The sequence below is a fragment of the Eretmochelys imbricata genome, chromosome 9, assembly GCF_965152235.1.
Source record: "Eretmochelys imbricata isolate rEreImb1 chromosome 9, rEreImb1.hap1, whole genome shotgun sequence".
Lineage (NCBI taxonomy): Eukaryota > Metazoa > Chordata > Testudines > Cheloniidae > Eretmochelys > Eretmochelys imbricata.
Genome location: NC_135580.1, coordinates 27,178,142 through 27,201,886, shown reverse-complemented (window position 1 = coordinate 27,201,886; position 23,745 = coordinate 27,178,142). Strand labels below are relative to the sequence as shown.

Below are 23,745 nucleotides of genomic sequence, written 5' to 3'. Positions count from 1 at the left end.
ACAGTTTCCTTACCTTGTCAAATCTTTTTTTAAGCTTTCCCTTTTTCTAATAGTTTACATTTAACACAATACTGTGCCGTATACTGCCTGATTACGTACTTCTGGTTCCAAATGAGGTGTGGGGTTGACTCGTCAGTTCGTAACTCTGGTGTTCATGACTGAGGTCCTATTATATATGACCTTTTCTTCACCTAAGGCCAGAACTTCATGATTGAATGGCAAACCCACAATTTCTGAAACCTTTTCTTTATATAATAAATGTTTTAATACTATAGTCCAGATGTAGTGGTATTATGTAAGCTTAAGACTAGCTTGTGAATGTGTTGCATATGCTGATACAATAGTGGTAACTTTAATGTAGGGTTTGGGGTTTTTTGCCTTTTGTGATGTTTCACTTTAGATTCCCCATGTTATCTGTGGGTACACTATAAATTGTGTTGACGTGCTCTAGCCTGCAGAAGATAGTTTTTATAAGATGAAACAGGATGGAACATTTAAGAGAAGCTGTCATTTTTAGTTACCTGTAAATAGTTTGTGACTCCATCTATTTTTTACAGGAGAGTAAACTACAATGGGAACAGTCTCCAATCCTTAAATAATTTAGTAGGAAAACTGGCATTATTTATGAGTTAGTAGGGTATGAACGTCAGTAACATTCCTTTTTATGGTATGTTCAAGGAATATCCACAGAACAACTTATACAGAGTGCCTCCCAACTATTCACCAATTTCCTCTCAAATGATGCATCATCCCCAGTCTGCCTTGTGGGGTTATAACATTATGGGACAACCACAACAGCCTAGTTTCTTTGTTCAGAACCAGCCTCTTCCACCAGGTATGCGTAGGCTTTGGAAGTAAATGGAGATATGTTATTTGTTGTATAATAAGAATGTTACTTCTTGAAATAACAGCAATATCTTATTTTTACTTTAGTTTTTTCCCCAAAACATGATGTGTCTGCTGAAGCCTTAAGTTTTAATCCTTTAGTTCACTTAATACAAGGGCTTTACTTTCTCAACTAAAAAACTTTGAGGATCACCTCCATTTATGTATTACATTTGTGTTTTATCACTGGGCACAAATAGATCACTGAGATGTGTTAGAGGAATTCTGGCAGAATGCTGATAAATAGTTTAATGTGGGAGGTATAAGAAAATATAATTTTTAAAAAAATAATGGTATTTGCCTTGTTACTTTGATTCATGATGTGTATTTTGATACTAATCCAATCCCGATTTTTGGTTTGTTGTTATAAATTGATCAATGTCCATTATAAGTGGCATATAAATACCATGGGATAACACATATCTTCAGCATTTGCTTGCCATGTGTGTTTGCATACATTATTTTGTTTTTCATTTCATGTTCATGTCCAATGAAAATATTTTGCATACTCTAAGGGGAAATACAGAAAATCTTTAGATGCTATAAAAATAGCTACCACATCATGAAGGAAAATTATACAACATAAAAATTGTATAAGTTCGGTTACAAATATGTAAACATAAAATATTTTTTCTGATGTTTCAACTATAAGTAGATTTTATTTATTCTAGGTAAAAAATGTCTAGAAAATGTTAGATGATTGTAAAAATTAAGGAGATGAAGTTAAGAAAGCTGCAAATGAAGTCAGTTTTCCTTCATAGTAAACACACATTAATTTATGTCAGGCAGCACACAGAGAATAAGAGATATTTGGTCTCTATTATGTCAGGGTGGAATGGACTTATTCTTTTGCAGATTGTCATAAAACTACTCACTTTCTGTTAATGAACTGTCATGGATAATTTTTATTTTTCGGGATAAAATGTGTTGTACAGTACATCGCTTTATCATCTTCAGTACCAGGAGTTAGCATTCACAGACCACTGTCAGTCTTCAAAGCTATTTTTCAAACATTTGGTGTCATGAACTCAGGAGTTTATGGTTTGCAGTCCTGTGATCTCAAACTGCTAGACTATACCTATTGGCACAATCCAGCTGTACCCACCTCAATCAGGAGGCTGTTGGAATGCTGGAGCAAGTGTGACTTGAGAGCTGCTAGTACTACTGCATTTAGTTATGGAGATTTCTTTGGCCTTTTATTTATAAACCTTCTAATTAGATTTTGGTTGAGAAATTGGAGAGAGAGGGGAAAAAGGAGGGAGGGAGATGGAACTAATATAAATACCATGCAAAACAAGCAATCTCACTACTTTTTTATGTGTATTTCTCTCCCTTCCATTTGCATGAAATCATTTCTCCCTGTATCCTGTCTTACCCTTCTCTTACCTGTTTTGGCCTGAGCGGCTAACCAAAAATTCAGGGTTTAGTAGGTTGTTCCAATTGGAAGTAGAAATTGAGTCTGGTATTTCTTTTGTACAACTTTGTTTATTTACAGAGAACGTACACAGTCCTGTGTCTCTGAATGCAGAAAGAATCAAATAACAGGAAACAGATTATTTTGCTCACAGCACAAAGAGCACTCTTTTAGCCTGCACCCTTGATCCCCAAAACCTCTTCCCAAGTTTCTTCCAGAATCAGCCACTATGCTTTCAAATGCTCCTTGAGGCTGTCTGACTGTCTGTCCTTGTCTGTCCTCAGTTTCTATGTGATCTCTCTTCCCCTCCCATTCTCCCAGTCCTCCACCCCCTAAAATGCATCTAGCCAAAAGAATACTCAACCAAAAGCTCCTGGATGGGTTCTCACACACCTTTTGTCTTAGGTGGGGCTTATGCTTATAGTTATGGTAATTGAAGGATGAGTTTACACCTACCAATTTCAGTGGGGTTTTAACTCAACCCATTACAAGTTTCACACAGTATCTGTTAGGGGTCCCAACAATGCCAAAACCCAAAACAGTACTCAGTAGGGGTCCCGATGTTGCTAAAACTAGTGAGCCGAGCGTGGAGGAGGACAAACGATCTTAGCTATACACCACAGAGAACAATGAGGCTGAACCTTTGGTACAGAACTAATTCAGACACACAGACTCCACACTGTTACAAACTGACCATCTACAATAATCATGTAGGGAATGGAGCCTCTCGGAAAATGGACGTTTGCAGGGAGTGAAAAAGAAGGGATATAAACCTCTGTGCCTAAATCTCCCTGATAATTCAAATAGGCATTTTTCTGTGCCATTCTATTCGCAGTGATCATAAATGACATAATTTTGATAGTACAGGTGTGGTATGTAGGCTCTTGTCACTTTGACCCTTAAACTTGGGTATCTTCTGTGTATCTGGTGAACCAGAGGAAAGCAGCACATCTTACAAGAGGGGACTCCTAAGACCATGCCATTTGACCAAGATTCCAAAGCTGGGTAGATTTCAGACACACTTTCATAACTGCCACCTCTTGGAAGCTGAAAGTTGTTTTACCTCTTTGTGACCATCTGCATGAAATTCTTGACCATTCTAAAATCATCTGGATTTCAGTAAAACAAGATTTAGGAATAATAGAAGTAGGAAAAATAATATAAAATAAAAGAAACAGTATATGTAACATAAGTAAGGCTTAAACTTTGCATATGCTAATCTAAATAGGTACAAGGTGTAGGCTAAACTATTTAGGTTGTTACAGGGAATAATCAATATTTTACATTTCTCCAGAAAGCATTCTCTTTCTCCCTGTCCCTTTGACAGAATGGCATTAGAGGGATTAGAGGTCTCTAGTCATCCTTCTTGTTTCCCTGAGGTGGTCCTCAATTATACATGTATTGTTATCCATTTGTATCACAATAATACTCTCACAGTGTTTGCTACTCGTGGGGTCCCCCTCCTGGCCACTCTGGGGATTAGCTCTTTCAGCCTGAATGCCCTTGTCTCACGGTTTGCCAGCTCGTCATCTCGCTCTGTCGCTCTGCAATCGCTCTCTGGTTCCTCAGGAGCGGCAGTGCCTCATGTTGGTGCCTTAACCTTCCGGCCAAGTCATAATGGTCCTCCCCTTCCAGAGTTCTATCAAATCCTCCGTGGCATCGTAGGCAGTCCTTAAGTCCACTGCCATGGCTAAGTCACTTCCTCAGTGACTGGGATGAACAGTCCCAAATAGTCTTCAAGATCACTGCCCAGATTGTGCCACTCATTCATTGGCTGGTAGAGGAACCCAGGCCCACCTACTACTCTGGGTTCCAGTCCAGAGGCCTCTCTCCAGCAGCCAACGTCTGCACTATGCCAAACCTTCCTGCCTTTCTCCTGGACTACTTCCTACCTTTCCTATCCCAGGCTCACATTCTCCACCCCAGCTAAACCCCTATCTCCGGTTCTGCTAGACAAACTCTTCCTCTTTGGTCCAAATCCCTTTCTCTCCCATATCACAGAAAGACTGACTGCAGCCCTTGTTCTGCTACCAGCTCCCTGGTTTTATAGAACCCCCTCCTGTTCCTCCACAGGGGAGCTTTCCTTAATTAGGGCTCTCATCTCAATGTAAATATCCCCCAGTTTGCAGCCTAATAAGTTAATTATAGACTCTCAGGACTGGAAGGGACCTTAAGAGATCATCTAGTCCACTCTCCTTCACTCATAGCAGGACGAAGTGTTATCTCTAGACCATCCCTGACAGGTGTTTGTCTAACCTGTTCTTAAAAGTCTCCAATGATGGAGATTCTACAGTTCCATAGGCAATTTATTCCAGTGCTTAACTACCCTTAACTTCCCAGTCGGGAAGTTTTTCCTAATGTCTATCCTAAACCACCCTTGTTGCAATTTAAGCCCATTGTCCTATCCTCAGAAGTTAACGAGAACAATTTACCTCCCTCCTCCTTGTAACAACCTTTTGTGTACTTGAAAACTGTTATGTCCCCTCTCAGTCCTGTCTTCTCCAGACTAAACAACCCCATTTTTTTTCAGTCTTCTCTCAGAGGTCATGTTTTCTAGACCTTTAATCATTTTTGTTGCTTTTCTCTGGACTTTCTCCAATTTGTCCACATCTTTCCTGAAATGTGGTGCCTAGAACTGGACACAATACTTTGGTTGATGCCTAATCAGCAAGGAGTAGAGCAGAAGAATTACTTCTCATGTCTTGCTTACAACACTCCTGCTAATGCAGCCCAGAATGATGTTTGCTTTTTTTGCGACGTTGTTAACTCATATTTAGCTTGTGGTCCACTGAGACTCTCAGATCCCTTTCCACAGCACTCTTTCCAAGGCAGTCATTTCCGATTTTCTATGTGCAACTGATTGTTCCTTCCTAAGTGGAGTACTTTACATTTGTCCGTATTGAATTTCATTCTGTTTACTTCAGACCATTTCTCCAGTTTGTCTAGATCATTTTGAATTTTAATCCTATCCTCCAAAGCACTTGCAACCCCACCCACCTCACCTATATTGCCCGCTTCCAGGCAAGTTTGGGGCAAGCATACCCCATCAGAAGGGCCTAGAATTTAGGATCATTCACTTTGATCTGCCCCTCTGAAACATTTCCTAGAAAGGTATTGCTACCGATGTACTCCTCAAAACGTTCTGATGGTCTCTTATTAAATGACCTTTGTATGTTTCCCAAATCCATTCAGGATTGTATTCATTGCTTTGGGCAAGGACTCTAGTTTCTGTTTCTCCAGTGTCAAACTGTTGCAATTTGAACAGTTATTTTGAATGTTGTTTGGACGCAGTAGTTGTCTCTTCTCTCATCTTCACATCTGAGGCACTCGGATATTACAGTTTTGGGCACCAGCTCCATTATTAGAACCTAGAAAATGGATAGACTTCCAGTAAAGCTCTGTTTTAAAGGTGCTCTGCTCTTTTTTGTAAACCGTGCTTGCCTGTTAATTGTTCTGGCTGGGAATATTAATCTCAATCCAATTCTCTGCCTTTAAAGAGACAGACCGCTTACTATAGTTTATTTGTATTTGATATGCAGTAGAATAGACAGATTAACAGTGATCTGTCAGCCCTTTTGCTTTAAAAGACAGGGAAAACATTTATATTTTGTTTTTTAGGTTCCAGATTGGATCCTACAGGCTCTTTTGTTCCAACGAACACAAAACAAGCCCTGTCTAACATGCTACAGAGGCGTTCTGGTACCATGATGCAGCCACCCTCCATACATGCAATTACGTCTCAGCAGCAGCTGCTCCAGATGAAACTTCTGCAGCAGCAGCAGCAACAGCGGCTACTCAGGCAGCAAGCCCAAACAAGACCTTTCCAACAGGTTTGTTCAAACCCCAAAACATGGAGAGGGAGGCCTTTCTTTCATCTTGTATTATAGTTAATTGCATGTAGCCGATGAGCCATCTGAGGTTATTTTGATCTCAGTTTACTGCTACAGCAGCAGGTCCATGTACTCCAAGTCGTTTTCCACCAGGGCCATTTATTCTTTAAACTTTATTTGCCAAACCAACTGCTTTGTCTGTGTGTCCTTTTTAATTCTACTGCAAATCTCATGAAATCATTGGCTGGTCTTCTAATGCTTAATGTCCTTTAACTTCCCTCTGCTAATCTGTTTAATGAGTGTACTGATATTTTAAATGTATGTAAGTAGGGTCAGACCTTTTTTACAGGCAGCATGTGTAGAATTGAATACGTTTTGTAAAGCACTACAGAAAGGAAAGTATCATTAGAGATTGCAAATCCCTACGACCCTATTCTGATCTCAATTACGGGTCGCTTACCTTATAAAACTGGGAGTTACTTAAAACTTCAACAGGTGATAAAGAAGAATAAAATTCTACCACTGGCCCATGCCAACTGACTCTGGCTAAGGGCTGTTTCATTGGGGTATAGACATTCGGGCTTGGGCTGGAGCCTGAGCTCTAGGACCCTCCCACATGTTCGTCATTTTGTTGTGCACATTTTGTTGTGGTAAGTTGCAGTTCAGCTTCTAACATCGTTTTTGCCTTTCCTATAACCCTGAGACTGAATCTGAAATAAAAGGCTCCTATGAATCTTCATACTGGTATTGTCAATATTACGTGTACTTTAGGAGAATACTACAGACTTTTTATTATTCTTGGAGCTGCATATAATTTTTAAAAAGCACATCACCTTAGACTGTTTCTAAATTCCATCAAGGTGAGAATCTGAGAGAGCTTTTCACATTCATGCTGCTTGATCCAATATACTGCCAGACTGGGTAAACCAAATTTGCTCTGTTTCTGCTGTTTAATAACAACCTTAATTACATTTAATAATTCCAGAATTTCCAGGGGGAGCCATTTACACACACGGGGGAGTGTTTTCTCTCTCTCTCTAAAAATTTCTGATGTTTCCTAAAGAGCAACGAACAAATGTTATACACAAAACCACACTTATATGCTATGTAAGTATGTGGGAGGTGCACAACTTGAACCTAGTTTCCTGGAGATTGCTGCAGGTCCCTCCCAAAGCTGATGGCTTAATCAGAGCTAAAGAACAGTATTTAAAAATAAAATTGGCTTCCAGATCCCTGTTACAAAAAATTCATATATGAAACTTGAGTGATTTGTTGCCCTGCCCTTTCACATCTTGCCCTTACTGCTGATTGTGTTTTCAAATCTTTCAAAATCTGCTTCTTGGACATTCTTGGAACAAAAACTTCATCTTTCCTGTAAGGAAATCCTTGGCACCAATAAATATACAGTTGAGCATCAAGCCATTTTTTTTTCCTTTGGCTTATTGCTCCGAGGGAGTAGTACTTTTTTCTAGGAAATGTTTTGCTAATCTGACCTTTGTAAAATGGTATGTTTGTCATCTCGTGCAAGTGACTGTGGATGTGTTCATTATTGGCCGAGAATGGATGAACAGCAGCTCCTGATGTACAATATACACAATACATACATAAATGAAAAGCAAATAAAATAAGCCAACTCAACACAAGTCCTAAGAAAGTTGATGAGTAAATTTTATTGTTTTTCCAGTATAAGTTGCAATTTCATTGCCAATTTGTTGTGGTAATCATATAAAGGATCCATTTGTGGGTAAAATTTGCTGAAGAATTTTGTTTCCCTAAGAATAAGGGCTTCTCTCATCTGATTATTCATATATTGGGGGCGGGGAGGACAGACTCCACTTAATTCTGGTAGAGTCCTTGCAAAACTAGATCAGCAAGTTGTTTAGCTTGCGGAAACAACTTAAATCCATCAAATTTCCATTTCTCAAGAATGTGTTATGCTTTTCTCAATAAGTGAATATAACGCTTATGAAAAGTGCTGACTGCACAGTCCTGCAGACACTTGTCTTCTGTTTATCCATAGAGCAGGTGAAACCCTGTTAGCAGACCTGTAAGCTCCCACCACAGTAGATCACCACATTATATAACCTGTCAATCTGAGTTATCTATCTAGGCTCGGTGTTTATATACAGGATATTGATAGACAATTACTGCCCAGTGTGTGAACCAAATATAGAATGACCAGCATTTCCCAGAGCTTCATTTTGTTGAATTTTATAAACAGTGTAAACTATGTCAAACATAAACTACCCATCTTCACTTTTAAGGCCCTTTTGGCCTATCCCTATGCTATATATCATCTCATATACTATCATGATGTCGACTTCTGCCTCTACTCTGACAAAGATACCTGTCCTGATTGCCCATTTATCAAATTTTCCAGCAAGTATCTACCTGCTTTGTCCTGTGCTGCATGAAAGGAGCTCCCTGTAAATATCCATAAAACTATTTCATTATCCTCCTTCAAATCCCTTCTTAAACCTCTCCTCTGCTGTGATGCCTACAAAAACCTCAACAATGATTAGAAAGCTGGTATGCTGAGACAGCTGCTTAGCACATTGTTCATAATCATCTCATTACCTTGTGCTTTCCCCATATGTCTGTTGTCTCTTCATTAGACTGAAAGCTCTGTACAGCAGGGACTGTCTTTTTGTTATGTGCTTATAGGGTGGCTAACACAGTGGGGCCTGTATTGCTCTTTTGGGGCCCTGAAGTTCTACTGCAGCACAAATAGTAAATGATGATACATAGCACTATTCACAAGCGGTGGCTTGGTGTTTGACAGCCAAAGAGAGAGAGAAACTCCATTTGTTCACTTCCCATGCGCTTCTCTGTACTTCTCAGATGGAAATAGGAGAAATTCCAGCACTGTTGTGGTTTCTTCCTTGAGGATTTTCTTTCCTCCTGTCTGTTGTCCCTCAGAATGAGGCAAGATACTAGCATTTAGAATTCAGTTAGTTCGTGCTGTACAAATGCTGTTGATTTTTGTTGGCACAAATACCCATAACCAAATACTACTGGGGCGAAGAGCTACTCCTCTGTAGGGCCAGGAAATTCACTTCCTTCTGTTTGGCACTGAAGAGGGGTTGACTGCAGGAAACTGTATGAGTCTTAAGATCCAAACAGATATTAGAACACCCACAAGATATTGGGGGGGTTTTTGTGGGCTTCTCCCATCCCCATGGCGGACATGGGGAACTTTCCATATTATAAAACTGTATTGTGTTTGACACACTGCTGATTGTGACTTAGTGATCAGTGTAGAACAAATGAGCCCAGGTACTACTGTAAGGGATGGCAGTACAAAACCCATAAATAAGAGAAAAACTGTGACAGCCAACCTGATTAAACCCCAATCGACTTGTACTGTAGACAAATCCAAGGGGAGCTTGGGAGGGTTTGCAGTTGTGTAGGAGATACTGCTCTTCTGAACAGCAGGAACTTCTGTGCAGCTTTCCATTTAAAATCCACCCACATCCCTGGGGACCTACAGAGAACAGCTGTTCCTTGGTTTCTTCCCACTCCTAGTCCTAACCCCGGCAGACACTATGGTCTGTCACTAAATTTAGGGGGCTCATCAGGGCAACAGGCAAAAATATAACTATGAAGAGCAGAGAGTAGTATGTTGGTTTCAGATATTTTATTATTGTTATTTATTACTGTAGCGCTTAGAGACCATTGTGCTAGGCATAGTGCAAATATGTAACAGTGCCTTCCCCGAAGATCTTTTATTGATTACTATTTTCTTTTTATCAAAGAATTAAGAAGTGGTTTAGAAAGAACGTCAGTCAATAAAATATAAAAAGAAAAAAAACCTTCAATTGTTTTGCTTTGTTTTAGTTGCAGGTTAAAAGATAATACAAATTACAAACCAGATAAGACTAAAAAAGATTCCCACTAATAAGAAATAAGATCTCAAATTATATTAAAATTAGGTGTAATGATCAACCATATATAGTGACCCAACATTTCCTATTTCATAGAAAGTAATCCAGCTACAAGATTTCCTATATTAAGCAACATTATTAAGGGCCCAACTCAGTACTACTTACTTAAAGGTCCGTTGGCTTCATATTCACAAGATAGAATATAGAGATATCAGCAAATCTCTGCCTGAATAAGTAGTGTTAAATATACAGAAGCCTAAACGAAACTCCTAATTGTTTTATCCTCTCATTTAAGAACACCCCTAACTGTAATAGTTATGCTGACAAAAAAACCTGTGTAGATGCAAAAGAGTAATACATTTAATTTAATTTGGTAATGAATCAGTTTAAGCTACATCAGTATACACCGGATTTAAATCAGTTTAAGAGTATCCAGATAGGTGTTTTGCATTGGCTTCACTAAATTAGTTTTTAAACCTTTTAGTTAAACCTGTGCAGTTTTATGCATAGACAAGGCTTTCACAACATGCAACAGGGCTTGGTACAGACATTTGGGTTGGCCACTGCCAAGGTTGTGTATATAATGCCAGGCTCAGGCTCTTTGTGGTGTCATCTGTTTCCTGGGACTTTTATCTGTGATTAAAGGGCCTACTGACAGCATCTGTAGCTGTCTATACTAAACATATTACCAAAATATTCCCCGCATTGCGAACACCATGTGACCTACTTCAGTGGTGGCAGTTATAGTTGAGAGATGGCTCCCCTGCCTGCTGGCATTTTTAACACCACATAGTTTAGATCTGCTCTGAGCCTTATCTACACTGAGGTTTAATGCACTGGTGGAGTTGCACAGGTGTTAGCAACAATGGGGAAAATTTTGGTAAAAGAATTCGAGAGTCGATAAGCACTTTAAAAGTATAGGTTGATTTCACAGGCTTCCCAGGCACATGCTGTCATGCAACCAGAAATTCTTGTGAACGCTCTGCAGCCTTTTCCTCCATCGTTCAAATACAGTAGTGGGACTGAAAAATTTGCCAGTTTTACCTAAGTGAAAAAGACATGATCATGTCAGCATTTGCGATATTTCTTTTTATTTCCCTGGGCTTAGTACAGAAAATACCTTGAAAACTGGAAGGTAAAAAAAAAAAATGTTAGCAGCTGCAAATCTTATCTTTATTTAAGGTATTCGGTAAGTTTTGGGCACCACCATCATGAGCTATATTTTTTTAAGGGGTGGTGAAGCAAAGAGAGTTTCTTAAATATTTCTATTTCTGTATGTTGCTGCCATCTGGAAAATTGGAGATGTTACTCACTGACATAAGTAGCATGGTCTATTTCACAAAACATCCATAGTATGCAATTCTATAGGACCCCCTAGATCCTTCTATATAAATCCAGAAGGAACCAACACTTTTGAGCTGGTGGGACTGTAAATGCCATTCTGTTAAAAACTTTTAGCTATAAAGTAAACATCATTCTCTATTAAAAACTATTATTTGCTCCACTGATTTCAAATATTACATATAGAATAAAAGGCTACTGTGAATTACAAGGAATCCTATAATAGTTTATAGACCGTTTAGAATTCCTGTACAGAAATCTTATAACAATGCTATGCTTGATTAGCACCATAAAACACCTGTAAGCAATTTTTAGTGTTCCTGAAGGACAATTTTCTGATGGTAAATACAAATAGGCAGTATAAAGATTTTTGTTTAGCTAGGGAAAAAAAGTATGTCATTTATTTTTTTTCTATTAATTTATTATGTACAATGAAGAATGAAGGATTAATACATAACAGTTGCCTTAGATATTTGGAAATCGCCTTTTTGTGTTATTTTGGTGAATGAATTTACTAAGTTGTAATAAGGTGATTGCTATGATTTAAATGACAGAGTAAAATTAGTTGATATTTTTATTACAATAAAATAGTATGTTTCTTGGCTGTTAGTTTTCTGCAATGTATAACCTAGATCATTTTAAAATAAGATACATTAAGACATAAATGAGTCACATTATGACCAAAGTTACAGTAGTATAATGCCAGAGTAATACCATTGACTGCAATGCAGCTACTTTGCACTTACACGGGTGTAGTTGTATCAGAGTTGTACCCTAGAGTAACAGCAGAATCCGGCACCATTTCTTTATTAAAGACAAACAATTACTGATGCAAAGAACATGTATTTTACTATTTGTGATTAAGAATGTAATCATCCACTTTCATGTAGAAAATGTCTGTGGTGTTGACACTAGACTTTCAGTTGATTTTAATGGTAAGCGTAAAGATTCAATGAGGGAAACCATGAATTACAAATGCTTGAAGTAGGGGTCCAGCCTGAGTTTCACAATGAGAGCCTAAGGGTATGTCTTCACTACCCGCCGGATCGGCGCGCAGCAATCAATCCAACGGGGATCAATTTATCGCGTCTAGTCTAGAAGTGATAAATTGACCCCCAAGTGCTCTCCCATCGACTCCTGTACTCCAGCGCTGCGAGAGGCGCAGGCAGAGTCGACGGGGGAGCGGCAGCAGTCGACTCACCGCAGTGGAGACACGATGGTAAGTCGATCTAAGTATGTCGACTTCAGCTACGTTATTCACGTAGCTGAGGTTGCGTAACTAAGATCGATTTCTCTCCCTCCCACCCCCCCAGTGTAGACCGAGGCTAAGTGCAGTTAGGTATGTTGTGTTAAGAGGATCAGAAGATAACCAGCCAGTCAGTGTAGTAGATGAAGCCCGTGAGTTAATCTAGCTATGGGTCTAGGAAGTTGTGGTTGAGATCTAACTTCCCTGTAGATTTATCTGCTACAAAACAAACTCTTTGTGATATCCTGATATCAGTATTCTGACAGTTTGTAAGATCATCTTAACCATATTTCTCTATTCCCAGGAGATGTGATGTTTCTGTGTCAGCTATGGCTAGAAATGAATCACTTATCGATGACTTAGTGGTTTTATTCCTCCTATTCATAGGAGATCAAATATTTGTTTTTATTAGATCTGCACAGTAATGCAAAACATGTTGCGGAACGCAGTCCACAGATGCAGTGTTTACTCATCTTCCATATTTTTGTTCTGAGGAACATATAGAATATGCATGTTCTTCCAGTGTGGGAAGGACACTTATTTTAATTATAACATTTAAAATACTGTATATTCAGGAAAAAAGTTCTTACTGACATTATTTTACCATGTTTTTAAATGGAAATATTTTGTAAAAAATTGTTTTAAAAAGTGAACAGTTAAAGGACTTTTCTAATATGGCCTACCGCAGGTTTGTACTCCTTCAGCACGAGTTAAAACGGTACCGGATAAAGAACATAATTTGATGATAAATGTAGTTGCTTAGATGGATATTTTTCTGTGAAGTGCATTACTATGAAGTTGTGTGTCAAATGCAGTAATCTCATTGCTGTTGAACAGCTGGTGTGTCTGTAACCCGTTTTCGATCTGATACTCTGAAACTACTACTTGCCCTCACATCACATTGATTTCAGTGTGTGTTGAAAATGCTCAATATCTCTCAGTGACAAGGTGCACAACACTTTTGAGGATTGGATTTATGGAGAAGAACAAGTAGAGTGTATGGAAGTATTGTTTATATCGGTGTGACCTGCACCTCCTCTAGCTCTCATCTCCTCCCTGGTCTGTTGACGTCTCCTCTTGTGTTCTCCCTCTATGGCCAGCTAGCAACACCAGCTGATTGTGATTGGACACCAGAAACTGTACACAGTAGCCTCTCTCCTTGGAGGTTCTGTTTGAGGATGTTTGCATGGAAGTGTCCACACAACAGTAATCTATATATTTATTAAAAATAGAGGAAAAATGTAATTAAAACAAAAGAAACCATTTGCTTAACACATCTATATTTACACTTCCCATAATCTAGATAGGGCATTCTCAGGTAAATTACAGAAGAAAAAAGGAAAGGGTTGAATAGCTTACATCTCTTGAAGGTAATCCCATCTCTGTTAAGACTGTCAGCCTCCTTGCTCTCTAAATATCAGCTCTTCTCTAATGTCTCCAGGACCTGCTTATCAAACCGCTTTTTACGGGTCAGTTTGCATGTTCCAATGTGCCTTTCCTAAACAAGTAGAGAGAGAAGATGACATAGGCACCGACTTCGTGGGTGCTCCAGCGCTAGAGCACCCACAGGAAAAAATTGGTGGGTGCTCTGCACCCACGGGCAACCAAGCTCCCCTCCCCGCCCCCTCACCTAACCTCCGCCTCCTCCCCATAGCGCGCCGCGTCTCCGCTTCTCCTCCCAACACTTGCTGCTGCAAAACAGCTGTTTCGCGGCGTAACAAGCTCCGGGAGGGAGGGGGAGGAGTGGGAATGCTGCGTGCTCAGGGGAGGAGGCAGGGAAAAGGTGGGGCTGGGGCAGGGATTTGGGGAAGGGGTTGGAATGGGGGGGTCAGGGGTGGAGTTGAGGTGGGGCTGGGGGAAGGGCGTGGTGTTGAGCACCCACCAATGCCAGCAGAAGTTGACACCTATGGAAGGTGGTGAGGTAATATCTTTTATTAGACCCAGTTCGGTTGTTATGCTTAACAATCTGTTCTACCTTGCATTTAGCTGTGTGGCTTGGAGTCCCTTTCCCAGACCTGAAGAAGAGCCCCAGTGGTGTGGCTCAAAAGCTTGTCTTTCTCACAAACAGAAGTTGGCCCAATAAAAGATATTTCCTAATCCAAGGCAGTTACTCCCAATTTCCAAACCAGATTTCTCCATTTACCTGTGCACACAATAGGGTTTGGGAATTTGCTGCATTGGGAGATGGACCATTGAGGACATGTTGACCTGTTGATGATGATTAATAGCTGTCTTTCAAATGCTTAGCTGCCTAGCCCAATGACCACATTTCACAGAGCAAGTTGTCTGGTTGTGTCTAGTTTAAAATCCATTCCAGCAATTTTTTTTCCCTTTTGCAAAGAAATGAGAGTTGTGGTCAGGTCCCCAGACCTTCTATGATACCCTGAAGCTTTTTACTCTTAAACTCATTTATTTTAAATAGCTTGTGCAAAACTGTTAAACATGAGGTGCATTTGAAATCGTTTGTCTCAGATCATATTCACCTATCATGTTCTCAGTTGTTTATCAGGTTCTTCCAAATGGCAAAAGGATTAAAAATAAAAGGGTGTAAAAATATCTGATACTAATCCTTCTAAAGATAATATATTTGGTAAGTGGATTGTGTTACTGCTGATGGTGGATGTATAATAAAATGATAATTATTTTCAGACTCTTATGAAAGGATGTCACTAGCCTTTTCTCATCAATGCATTAACTATGTTATAAAAATGTCATGTAAACTGAAGTAATTTATATATAATAATAGTGTTTGGGTTAAGGGAACAACTTTGCTAATGAACTAAAGCTAATATTTATTCTCTGTATTGTTTGCCATTTTCTTGCCTGTTCTTTTCCTTCAGGATGTCTGTAACACTGCTGTAGCTCTTCAAGAAGGCTTTGACAACGTAATGGTAACCACACTGCTGTCTTCAACTTTTTTTTTCTTTTGCACAAACATGCATTTCTTTCAACTCACAAGCTGCACAGTTTGCTGTAAATGAGAATGATATGCTTTGAGCTCCCCTGTTACTCAGATACAGTGTGCGCATGTGTGTAACTAGGGTGACCAGATTGCAAGAGTAAAATATTGGGACACATGGTGGAGGGGCAGCCACAGGCTCATAGCCCCCACTGGAATGATGGGGGAGGGAGGTACACAGCCCTAGGAAGCTGCAAGGTGGGGGGGGCACACGGCCTGGCTCCAGCCCCACCTGCAAACTGCAGGGACGCACAGCCCCAGCTCCAGCCCATGCTGTGGGTCGGGGGGCACATGGTCCCGGCCCCAGCTCCAGCCCCTGCAGAAACCACGTGTCGGGGGCGCACGGACCTGGCACCAACTGCATGCTGCGGGTCTGGGGTGCACAGCCTGGGCTCCAGTCCTGGTTGCAATGGGGGAAGTCTCAGGGCTGAGGCAGTGAGTTGGGGTGTGGGGGGGGTGGTTCAGGGTGCTGACTCCGGGAGGGAATTTGGGAACAGGGGCTTGGGGTGCTGGAGGGGGTGCGGGCTCTGGGTGGCGCTTGCCACTTCTGGGGAGCCACCTGAGGTAACATTTCCCTCTGGATCGCAGGTGGAGGTGCAGCTAGGTGGCCCTGTGTGCTGCCTCGTGGGCAGGTGCCACCTCCACAGCTCCCATTGGCCGCGGTTCCCAGCCAATGGGAACTGCAGAGCCAGCGCTCATGGCGGGGGCAGCATGTAGAGCCCACCCCAGGACCCAAAGGGAGATATTGCCACTTCCGGGGAGCTGTGCGGAGCCAGTCAGGTAGGGAACCTGCCAACCCCACGTCAGCTGGAGGCCTGACAACCCTACAATATCGGGACACATGGTGTCCCGATCGTACATCGGTCCAGACGCGGGACAGAGAGTTCAATCTCAGGACAATCCCAATTTTATCGGGACATGTGGTCACCCTATGTGTAGATTACATATACACATGCACACATGGAGTGTTCCTTTAGACACGTTTCCTATTATTTTCCTGTTTTAAATATTTCATATTTTTTGTTCTACAAGATTAAAGGAGAGATGTTTCTGATGCCACACACATCTAAGCATGACCCATATCTTCACAATCTGCCCATATCTTCATGCTGATTGCTGGTTTTGCTCCAGTTTTTACCTTCCAACACCTCCCTGCCTTGAGCTTCTATTATGCCAGCTTTAATCTTTAAGTAAAATGAGACTTAGGGATTCTGCAGTAGTGTTCCCAGTACTGCTCCATGGACTGACTGACAGATGAGCTGTAAAAGTAGTGTGGGCAACATGCTTCTCAGCACCCTATTTCATGCCATCAAAAATTCCAGAGAAGCAATTAATTCCATTTAGATTATGGGCATAGGCCTGTTCCTGCTCCCACTTAAGTGGATAGTAGTTCTGCCATTTCATCAATGGAATCAGAGTTCTACCTTGTCCCTCTGTTCTTGGAGCCCCCCTCCCTCCCCCAAATGCTTGTGATCTTGGATTTCGTGCATGCATGGACTGTGCACTGCACTGCTGTCATATTACTGAGCAACCTTGGAAAGCAAGTTTTATAATAAATGTATTTTAGATTTTGCATCAAGTAAAAGAAATATCAGTACAGCATGTTGACATATGAGTACTAAATATTGAAACATAAACCCTTATCCCCATTTCAGAAGTCAGAAGATAAATGATGTTTCATGATAAATATATTTTACATTTTTGTATGAATACTGAGTTTTTATCAGAAATTGGAGAAAATCATATACATTTTCTAGCTAACCTTTTATGAAAGGATATTGTGTCTCTGGGATGTCTATTATCCAAGGGTCAAGTTTTAATAGAGTGTAGTTCCCATTTAGGTACCAAGATAAATGGCCAAGTTTTTAAAAAAATCTCAGCATGCTAGGCGGTCTATTAAAGCTGAGATCTTTTAAAAATCTGCTTACAAATGTCACAGTGGGGACCTTTAGAGTGCTGAGCACCTTTGAAAATCTGACCTAAATGGCTTGTGACTTGACATTTTGTCAGCAGACAAGGGGTAAAATCTTGACCCTGTTGAAGTCAATAAGAGTTGTGCCATTGATTTCAATGGGGCCAGAAATTTCATCCAAATTAAAAAAAAATGAATAAAATTACTTGATTAAAAACTAATCTATTGTTGTGGCTTGGTGAGGTTCCTATTCTAAAAGCTGTGTTGATGGCTTGCCAGGCATTATTGATTGGGAAAGTTAAGTTTCAAAGTTGGTTGTATGCTTTACTTCCAGTCCTGGGGAGCACTGTTTATGTTGGTAAAGCATTAATTGACAGAGAGAGACAAACTAAATCAATCTTTGTAAAAATATCTGCTGGATGCTGTGATTTTAATATTTTATATATTTGCAATAAATATTTTTATTTACTAGAGACTTGGCAGCAAAGGGATATAGTTTGGCATCTGTGCAGTTCATAAAACAAGTCTAGATTTATTGTGGGCATACAGTGGAGTCTTTCATTTTATACAAATGTATCAAACCATGATATTTATAGTCTAAATCATAGAATATCAGGGTTGGAAGGGACCTCAGGAGGTCATCTTGTCCAACGCCCTGCTCAAAGGCGTTGCCCCATATCCCTAAATGGCCCCCTCAAGGATTGAACTCACAACCCTGGGTTTAGCAGGCCAAAGTTCAAACCACTGAGCTATCCCTCCCCCGAAATAAGTGTTAGTGTTTTGCTCTGTTTCCAAACACAGATTTTGTTGCCAACCTGGCTGAGGTAGCTCAGGCTGCTTAAATGGTCTATGTCAATTCTATTGCCTTACTATAAAAGGTAACTTATGACCACACAACTTACCAGACAGTGTATTCAGTTCAGTTCCAGTTGCAGTGAGCTTTGCTGCATTTTATTTTATACATAATCAGATCATAAGATATCATTGTTACTATTGTAAGCTTGCATCCGCTCTCAAAAGTGCTCATTTTTGTTACATGTATGCACGATTCCATTTCTCACCAATTTACTTGCATGCTAGTTTACTCCTGACTAAGTAATGCCTGTTCTGATAAGCCTTTAGAATTTATAAAAAAAAAAAAAAAAAATCAGAGTACTTGCTTACACCATTGGAATTTTCTCTGTGGTTGCCTGCTGCTCTGGATAAAGTTGATTTGTATCCTGCCTAGCTAATAGCTTTTTGTTTTAAAATTCACTTTTGCCTATACTGATAGCTCTTGTTTGACCTAATGCCTCATTGCTCAAGTGGTACCCCTTAGACTGTGGTCATAAATAAAAATATGCTCTGCTTTGTAACTCACAAAACATAGCCTGCTGGGCTTCAGGTTGTACCTTTTAATTGTTGAGAAAAGTCTGTGTATGAATTTTATGAGCAAGAGTAATTAAATTTGGGGGTTCCTGCCTACAACTTGGTTCTGTCTGTGAAATCATACGTCTAGTCAGCATTTTCTTCATGAATTAGGGCTCAATTCAACTCCTCCTGAAGTTTATGGAAGTGTTTCCATTGATTTCAGTGGGAGTTGAATGGGGCCATTATTAAATGAGTGGACAAAATTCCATTCTCCATTGACTTCATTGCCAGTTGGACATATTTATCAGTAGAAGAACCAGAAGCAATGATGACAAAGGGCTGACACATTCCACTGAACCCCTAGAAAAGAATGTGGGCATCTGGTTTAGGCCTTGAGTCTTTTCTGCTACTCTTTTCCCAGAGTACAGTACAACTAACCCCAGGTTTTCAGGGGGTTGGGCTTTGTCTGGCTCTCCAGCCAAACTCAGTTACTCCTTCTCAGGGTAATGTCTCTGCGATGGGGTTCCCTGGACTGTGGGACCGCTGAGCCCTCTGTACCACCAATCTGGTGTATCCCTCTCACACTGTGATACTGTTGTTAAGCCACAAACCTCTGGCAGGTGCTGCACTTACACAGACATCCACAGGCAGGGACACACTCAACTGAGTTACATGAATGCTTTCCCAGTCACTCATGAACCAACAATAGAGAGTCCCCAGCCAATGCCCCCACCGCTCCCCAGCCTTGTACCCCAGAACTGTACCATCTTTCCCTGGTCAGAAGCCTGACCAACGTAAGTTGATTACCCAGTCTGCACCTCCCTTGATGTGGAGAGGACACACACTAGCATTTGTAAACTGAGCTGAGATTTTCCAAGCACTTCAACCAAAGCACACTCTTTTAGGTAAAATATAAAACAGATTTATTAACTACAGAAAGATAGATTTTAAGTGATTATAAGTAACAAGCATAGAGATCAAAGTTGACTACTTAAGAAACAAAAATACATTCGTAGTCTGTTCTACAAACTAGACAGGATTTGAATCAAACAATGCCTCACCCTGACAGCTGGTAAAACCACCCTTTCCAGTTCAAAGTCTTTGTCCTCCAGATGTTTCTTCCAGGTGTTGAGTTGGGGTGGGGGGGAATGAGAGAGGTTAAGTGATGATGTCACTTCTCTTCTTTTATAGTTTATTCCAGCTTGCTGGAAAGATCCATGCTTGTGACATGGGGGTCCGCCCCCTTTTGTCAAGCAGTGTCCATTGTCTACGTGCTCTCTCTGAGAAGTCTTCTGGGATGGCTGTTGGGAGAATGGATTCCCTTTAATGGGACATCAGCACATCTGGCTACTCTGTTGTTGCACCTGAAAGACTGGTTGTGAATGTTCCCAATCTCTCAACATATTTCAGTAACAGACACATAGCAAAACTTCCTAACTTTATGTATAATGATAGCACGCACAATCCAACAGGATATTAATGTTCAGCAGATCAACACTTTTAAACTGATACCTCACAAGGCATACTTTGTACAAAACATATAATAACTTTATGACAGTGGTGAATTTGGGGACTCCAGGGGCTGCTGATCTCTTTATGCCCCAGGTCTATTTTCCTGATGCTTTTGTGGCAGTGTCCAAATAATAGTTAAATGTAGGCCTGTTATTTACTTATTTTTGTATATATTTACTATCACATTTCAGTAGTTTGTATAGCTCCCAACAATGTGACTATTAACAGGATGAGAGTGAGTGATAAAGAAAAATTCCTGTTGCTCTTGAGGCAGTATCTCCAAGTGGCATTACTCTTTGTCTCACTGATGGTGCTCGTGGTAACATTGCTATTGGCAGTGTGTTATTGTCTAGGTGGCTTTGAATGATAGTGCCAGTGTTTTGCTTGAATGTGGTGATAATACATCTGATGTTTTGTTTTTCTTTTGGGGCTTTTGGGTTTTGTTTCTTGGTTGTTTTATTGTTGAGGAAAGTGAAGCTCAATGCAAAATCTGAATGAAAAGCTCTGAACCTTAAAGCTCCTGTAATTTGATGTATGTCTACAAATGTTTGGTGGCTTGAATCCTTAGGCCCAGATTTTTGGTATTTTTCAAAGGTGATTTAGGCACTGAGGAACTTAAATTTCATCTACTGTCAATAGAATTAGGCTCCTAAGGTCCTAAATCCCATTTTTAAATGAGACTTAGACTCCATAATCAATTAGGGGTTGCAATGCTGAGCACAGCAACGCCTAAATACTCTAAAAATCTGGGCTGTAGTGACTAGGACAATTGTCCAATTAATCTGTTAGAGGCTTCAGAATCACAGAAAAAATGTAAGTTTCATTACACCTCTCTCAGTTTTTCACTTGCAAATTGGTGACCCGCTTGATCTCGAATTTGTGCCCAACACTAATATTTTCTTCATCATTCTTCCTTTCAAAACCTGTAGACGAGTGGCAATTTAAATTTTTTAGTATTTTGTTATTCGTCAGGGACATCACCGCTAACGTGTTTGCTTTTGAAAATTAAATTGTAACGAACTCTGCTATTGCACCACTGACCTCACTTGCTTGGGTGCATTTCGTTTGTATGGACTCTGGCTGTGTCACAATTTATATATCCACATATAGGAGACCATTTAAAATCAACAAATGGGGGTCTTTATGAGCAAAAGCACTGCATGTGTTTTCAGGCTATACTGGAAATGGTTGCATTGTCTGTCTGCCTATTCGATAGGTATTTATATTTCACCATAATATCTGAGCACCTTATGATAGTCATAGTCCTTTATTTTCATTGTTTGCGCTTTCTGTTATGAGGGATAGTTCTTACAATAATTGATCATAATGGCTTCAGAAAGTTATTCTTTGTATATTAAAGCAAGTGATTTTCAGTGTATTGATAAGTCTCCTGCATAATTCAGTGCACTGCCCTCAAGAATTTATTACTTTTTTAATCGAGAAGGGCCAGTTGTATTCCAGATCTTATTTTTAAGTTATAGCCTCTCTACTGTCTTGATGATCGTTGGTTTTTTCACTGCATTGCTGTGCTTACAGTAGTGTTTCTGAGCTGAACAAAAGATAACCTTTTTACCTCCTCTCCCGACACCTCCCGCAGACAGATGTAGAGGCACGTATTGTTCAGTAGTCAGCTCAGTGTCAGAAAACAGAATTTTCTTGAAGGAAAAGGGTTGGAAACTGGTTCGTTAATTCTGTTCAGGACTAAACTGCATGAGCTGTTTGGATCCATGGACAGAAACAGAAAGACTTGTATTTAGATTAAGCAGATTTTATTTGATTTGTACTTTGTCTTTCAGGGCCAGCCAATAGATCAGTCTGCTATTTTCGCTCAGCAAGTACGTCCTTCTTCCCAGCTTCCACAGTATCCAGGGTTACAGCAGGCACAGGTACTGAGCTACTCCTAGGGAACATTTGCTACAGGCTGTAAAGTATACACATGAAACTCACCTCAGTGCAGAGGGTCCAAGCAGTGCCCTACATCCCATTTAAGACCTGCATTAAAGGCTCAATTGGGACTTAAGTAGTGAGTCTTAGAATTGCACCCTTAATGAAAAGTTATTGACAATTCTCTAGTTCCTGCATAGTTTAGTCAAACAAATCTTTTTGGCAGGCTTCTAATCTTTTCCCAATGATCTGTCTGTAAAGTCCGTGTGTGCCACAGTGCTGAGTCTAAAATCCAGCCTGGTTAGAGTGAGGTTGGGATCACTGACTTTGCTTCCCTCATTGTGTCATCATGATGCTACTGATACCGAAAAGAAGTGTTGGTGCTGAAGACCCCAGATGCCACTCCTGATTAAGCGCCGAATAACTAGGCAAGATATAAATTAAAAACAGAAATGAATGTGTTCACGCTGCAGCTGAGGGAGCCTATTAGAAAAAGAGAAATACACTATTAAAATATAAGGGTAATTGCTGTTTGGAATAATTACACAGTTGAATGTTTTACTGAGGGCTCCATTGTCCAGATTTTGCTTTTTAATAAAGGTTACCTATTTTTCTTTAATGGCTTAAGGATATGAACATGTGGCCTTTGTTAAATTGTACCATGGGCTGTTTTCCATGCAGACTGTGCCTCATGGATACACAATGTACAGTACTCAGATGCCTTTGCAACAACAGCAGGCTGGTGGTGTAGTGCTTTCACCCAGCTACAACCCCAGAACGTATCCAGCAACTCATTCCAGTCCAGCTCTAATGGAAAGACTAAGACAGCTGCAACAACAGCCAAGTGGGTACATTCAACAGCAGGCTGCTGCTTATATTCAGCCTTTAACAGGCACTCAGCGGTAAGGCTTTATATGTTCTTCTGGTTTATTATATTACAGGGACTTTGCGGTCTTGATATATAGCTCTAATACTTGATTTAAAATTATGTCCATTAATCAGAATGAGGTTAATGGCGAGTCTTGCTACTGTTACATTTGTTCTCCCTCCCACTTCCCGCCCATTATTTGTTACAGTCACTTGTTACTTCTTGTTTTCGATTACAGTAGAACCTCAGAGTTATGAACACCTTGGAAATGGAGGTTATCCATAACTCTGAAATGTCTGTAACTCTGAACAAGACGTTACGGACTTTGGCCACCAGGGCGGAGGGGTTGGGGCTGGGGCTGCAGCTGCAGGGTTTGGGGGGGACAGGGCTCTGGGCAGGGGTGGCTTAGGGCTTATAGAATCATAGAACCATAGAATGTCAGGGTTGGACGGGACCTCAGGAAGTCATCTAGTCCAACCCCCTGCTCAGAGCAGGTCCAATCCCCAACTAAATCATCACAGTCAGGGCTTTGTCAAGCCTGACCTTAAAAACTTCTAAGGAAAGAGATTTTACCACCTTCCTAGGTAACGCATTCCAGTGTTTCATCACCCTCCTAGTGAAAAAGTTTTTCCTAATATCCAACCTAAACGTCCCCCACTG

At 40.4% G+C, this 23,745-nt stretch overlaps 1 protein-coding gene across 1 annotated transcript in view; it reads left to right on the top strand.

Annotated features, from left to right (window-relative positions):
* Positions 1–23,745, top strand: part of MED12L (mediator complex subunit 12L) — a 326,616-nt gene that overhangs the window by 274,804 nt on the left and 28,067 nt on the right. Inside the window, exons 37-41 of the mRNA XM_077826177.1 lie at positions 679–835; positions 3,679–3,681; positions 5,918–6,129; positions 22,130–22,219; positions 22,899–23,119. Coding sequence (XP_077682303.1) covers positions 679–835; positions 3,679–3,681; positions 5,918–6,129; positions 22,130–22,219; positions 22,899–23,119 — 683 coding nt within the window. The remainder of the gene's footprint in view (positions 1–678; positions 836–3,678; positions 3,682–5,917; positions 6,130–22,129; positions 22,220–22,898; positions 23,120–23,745) is intronic.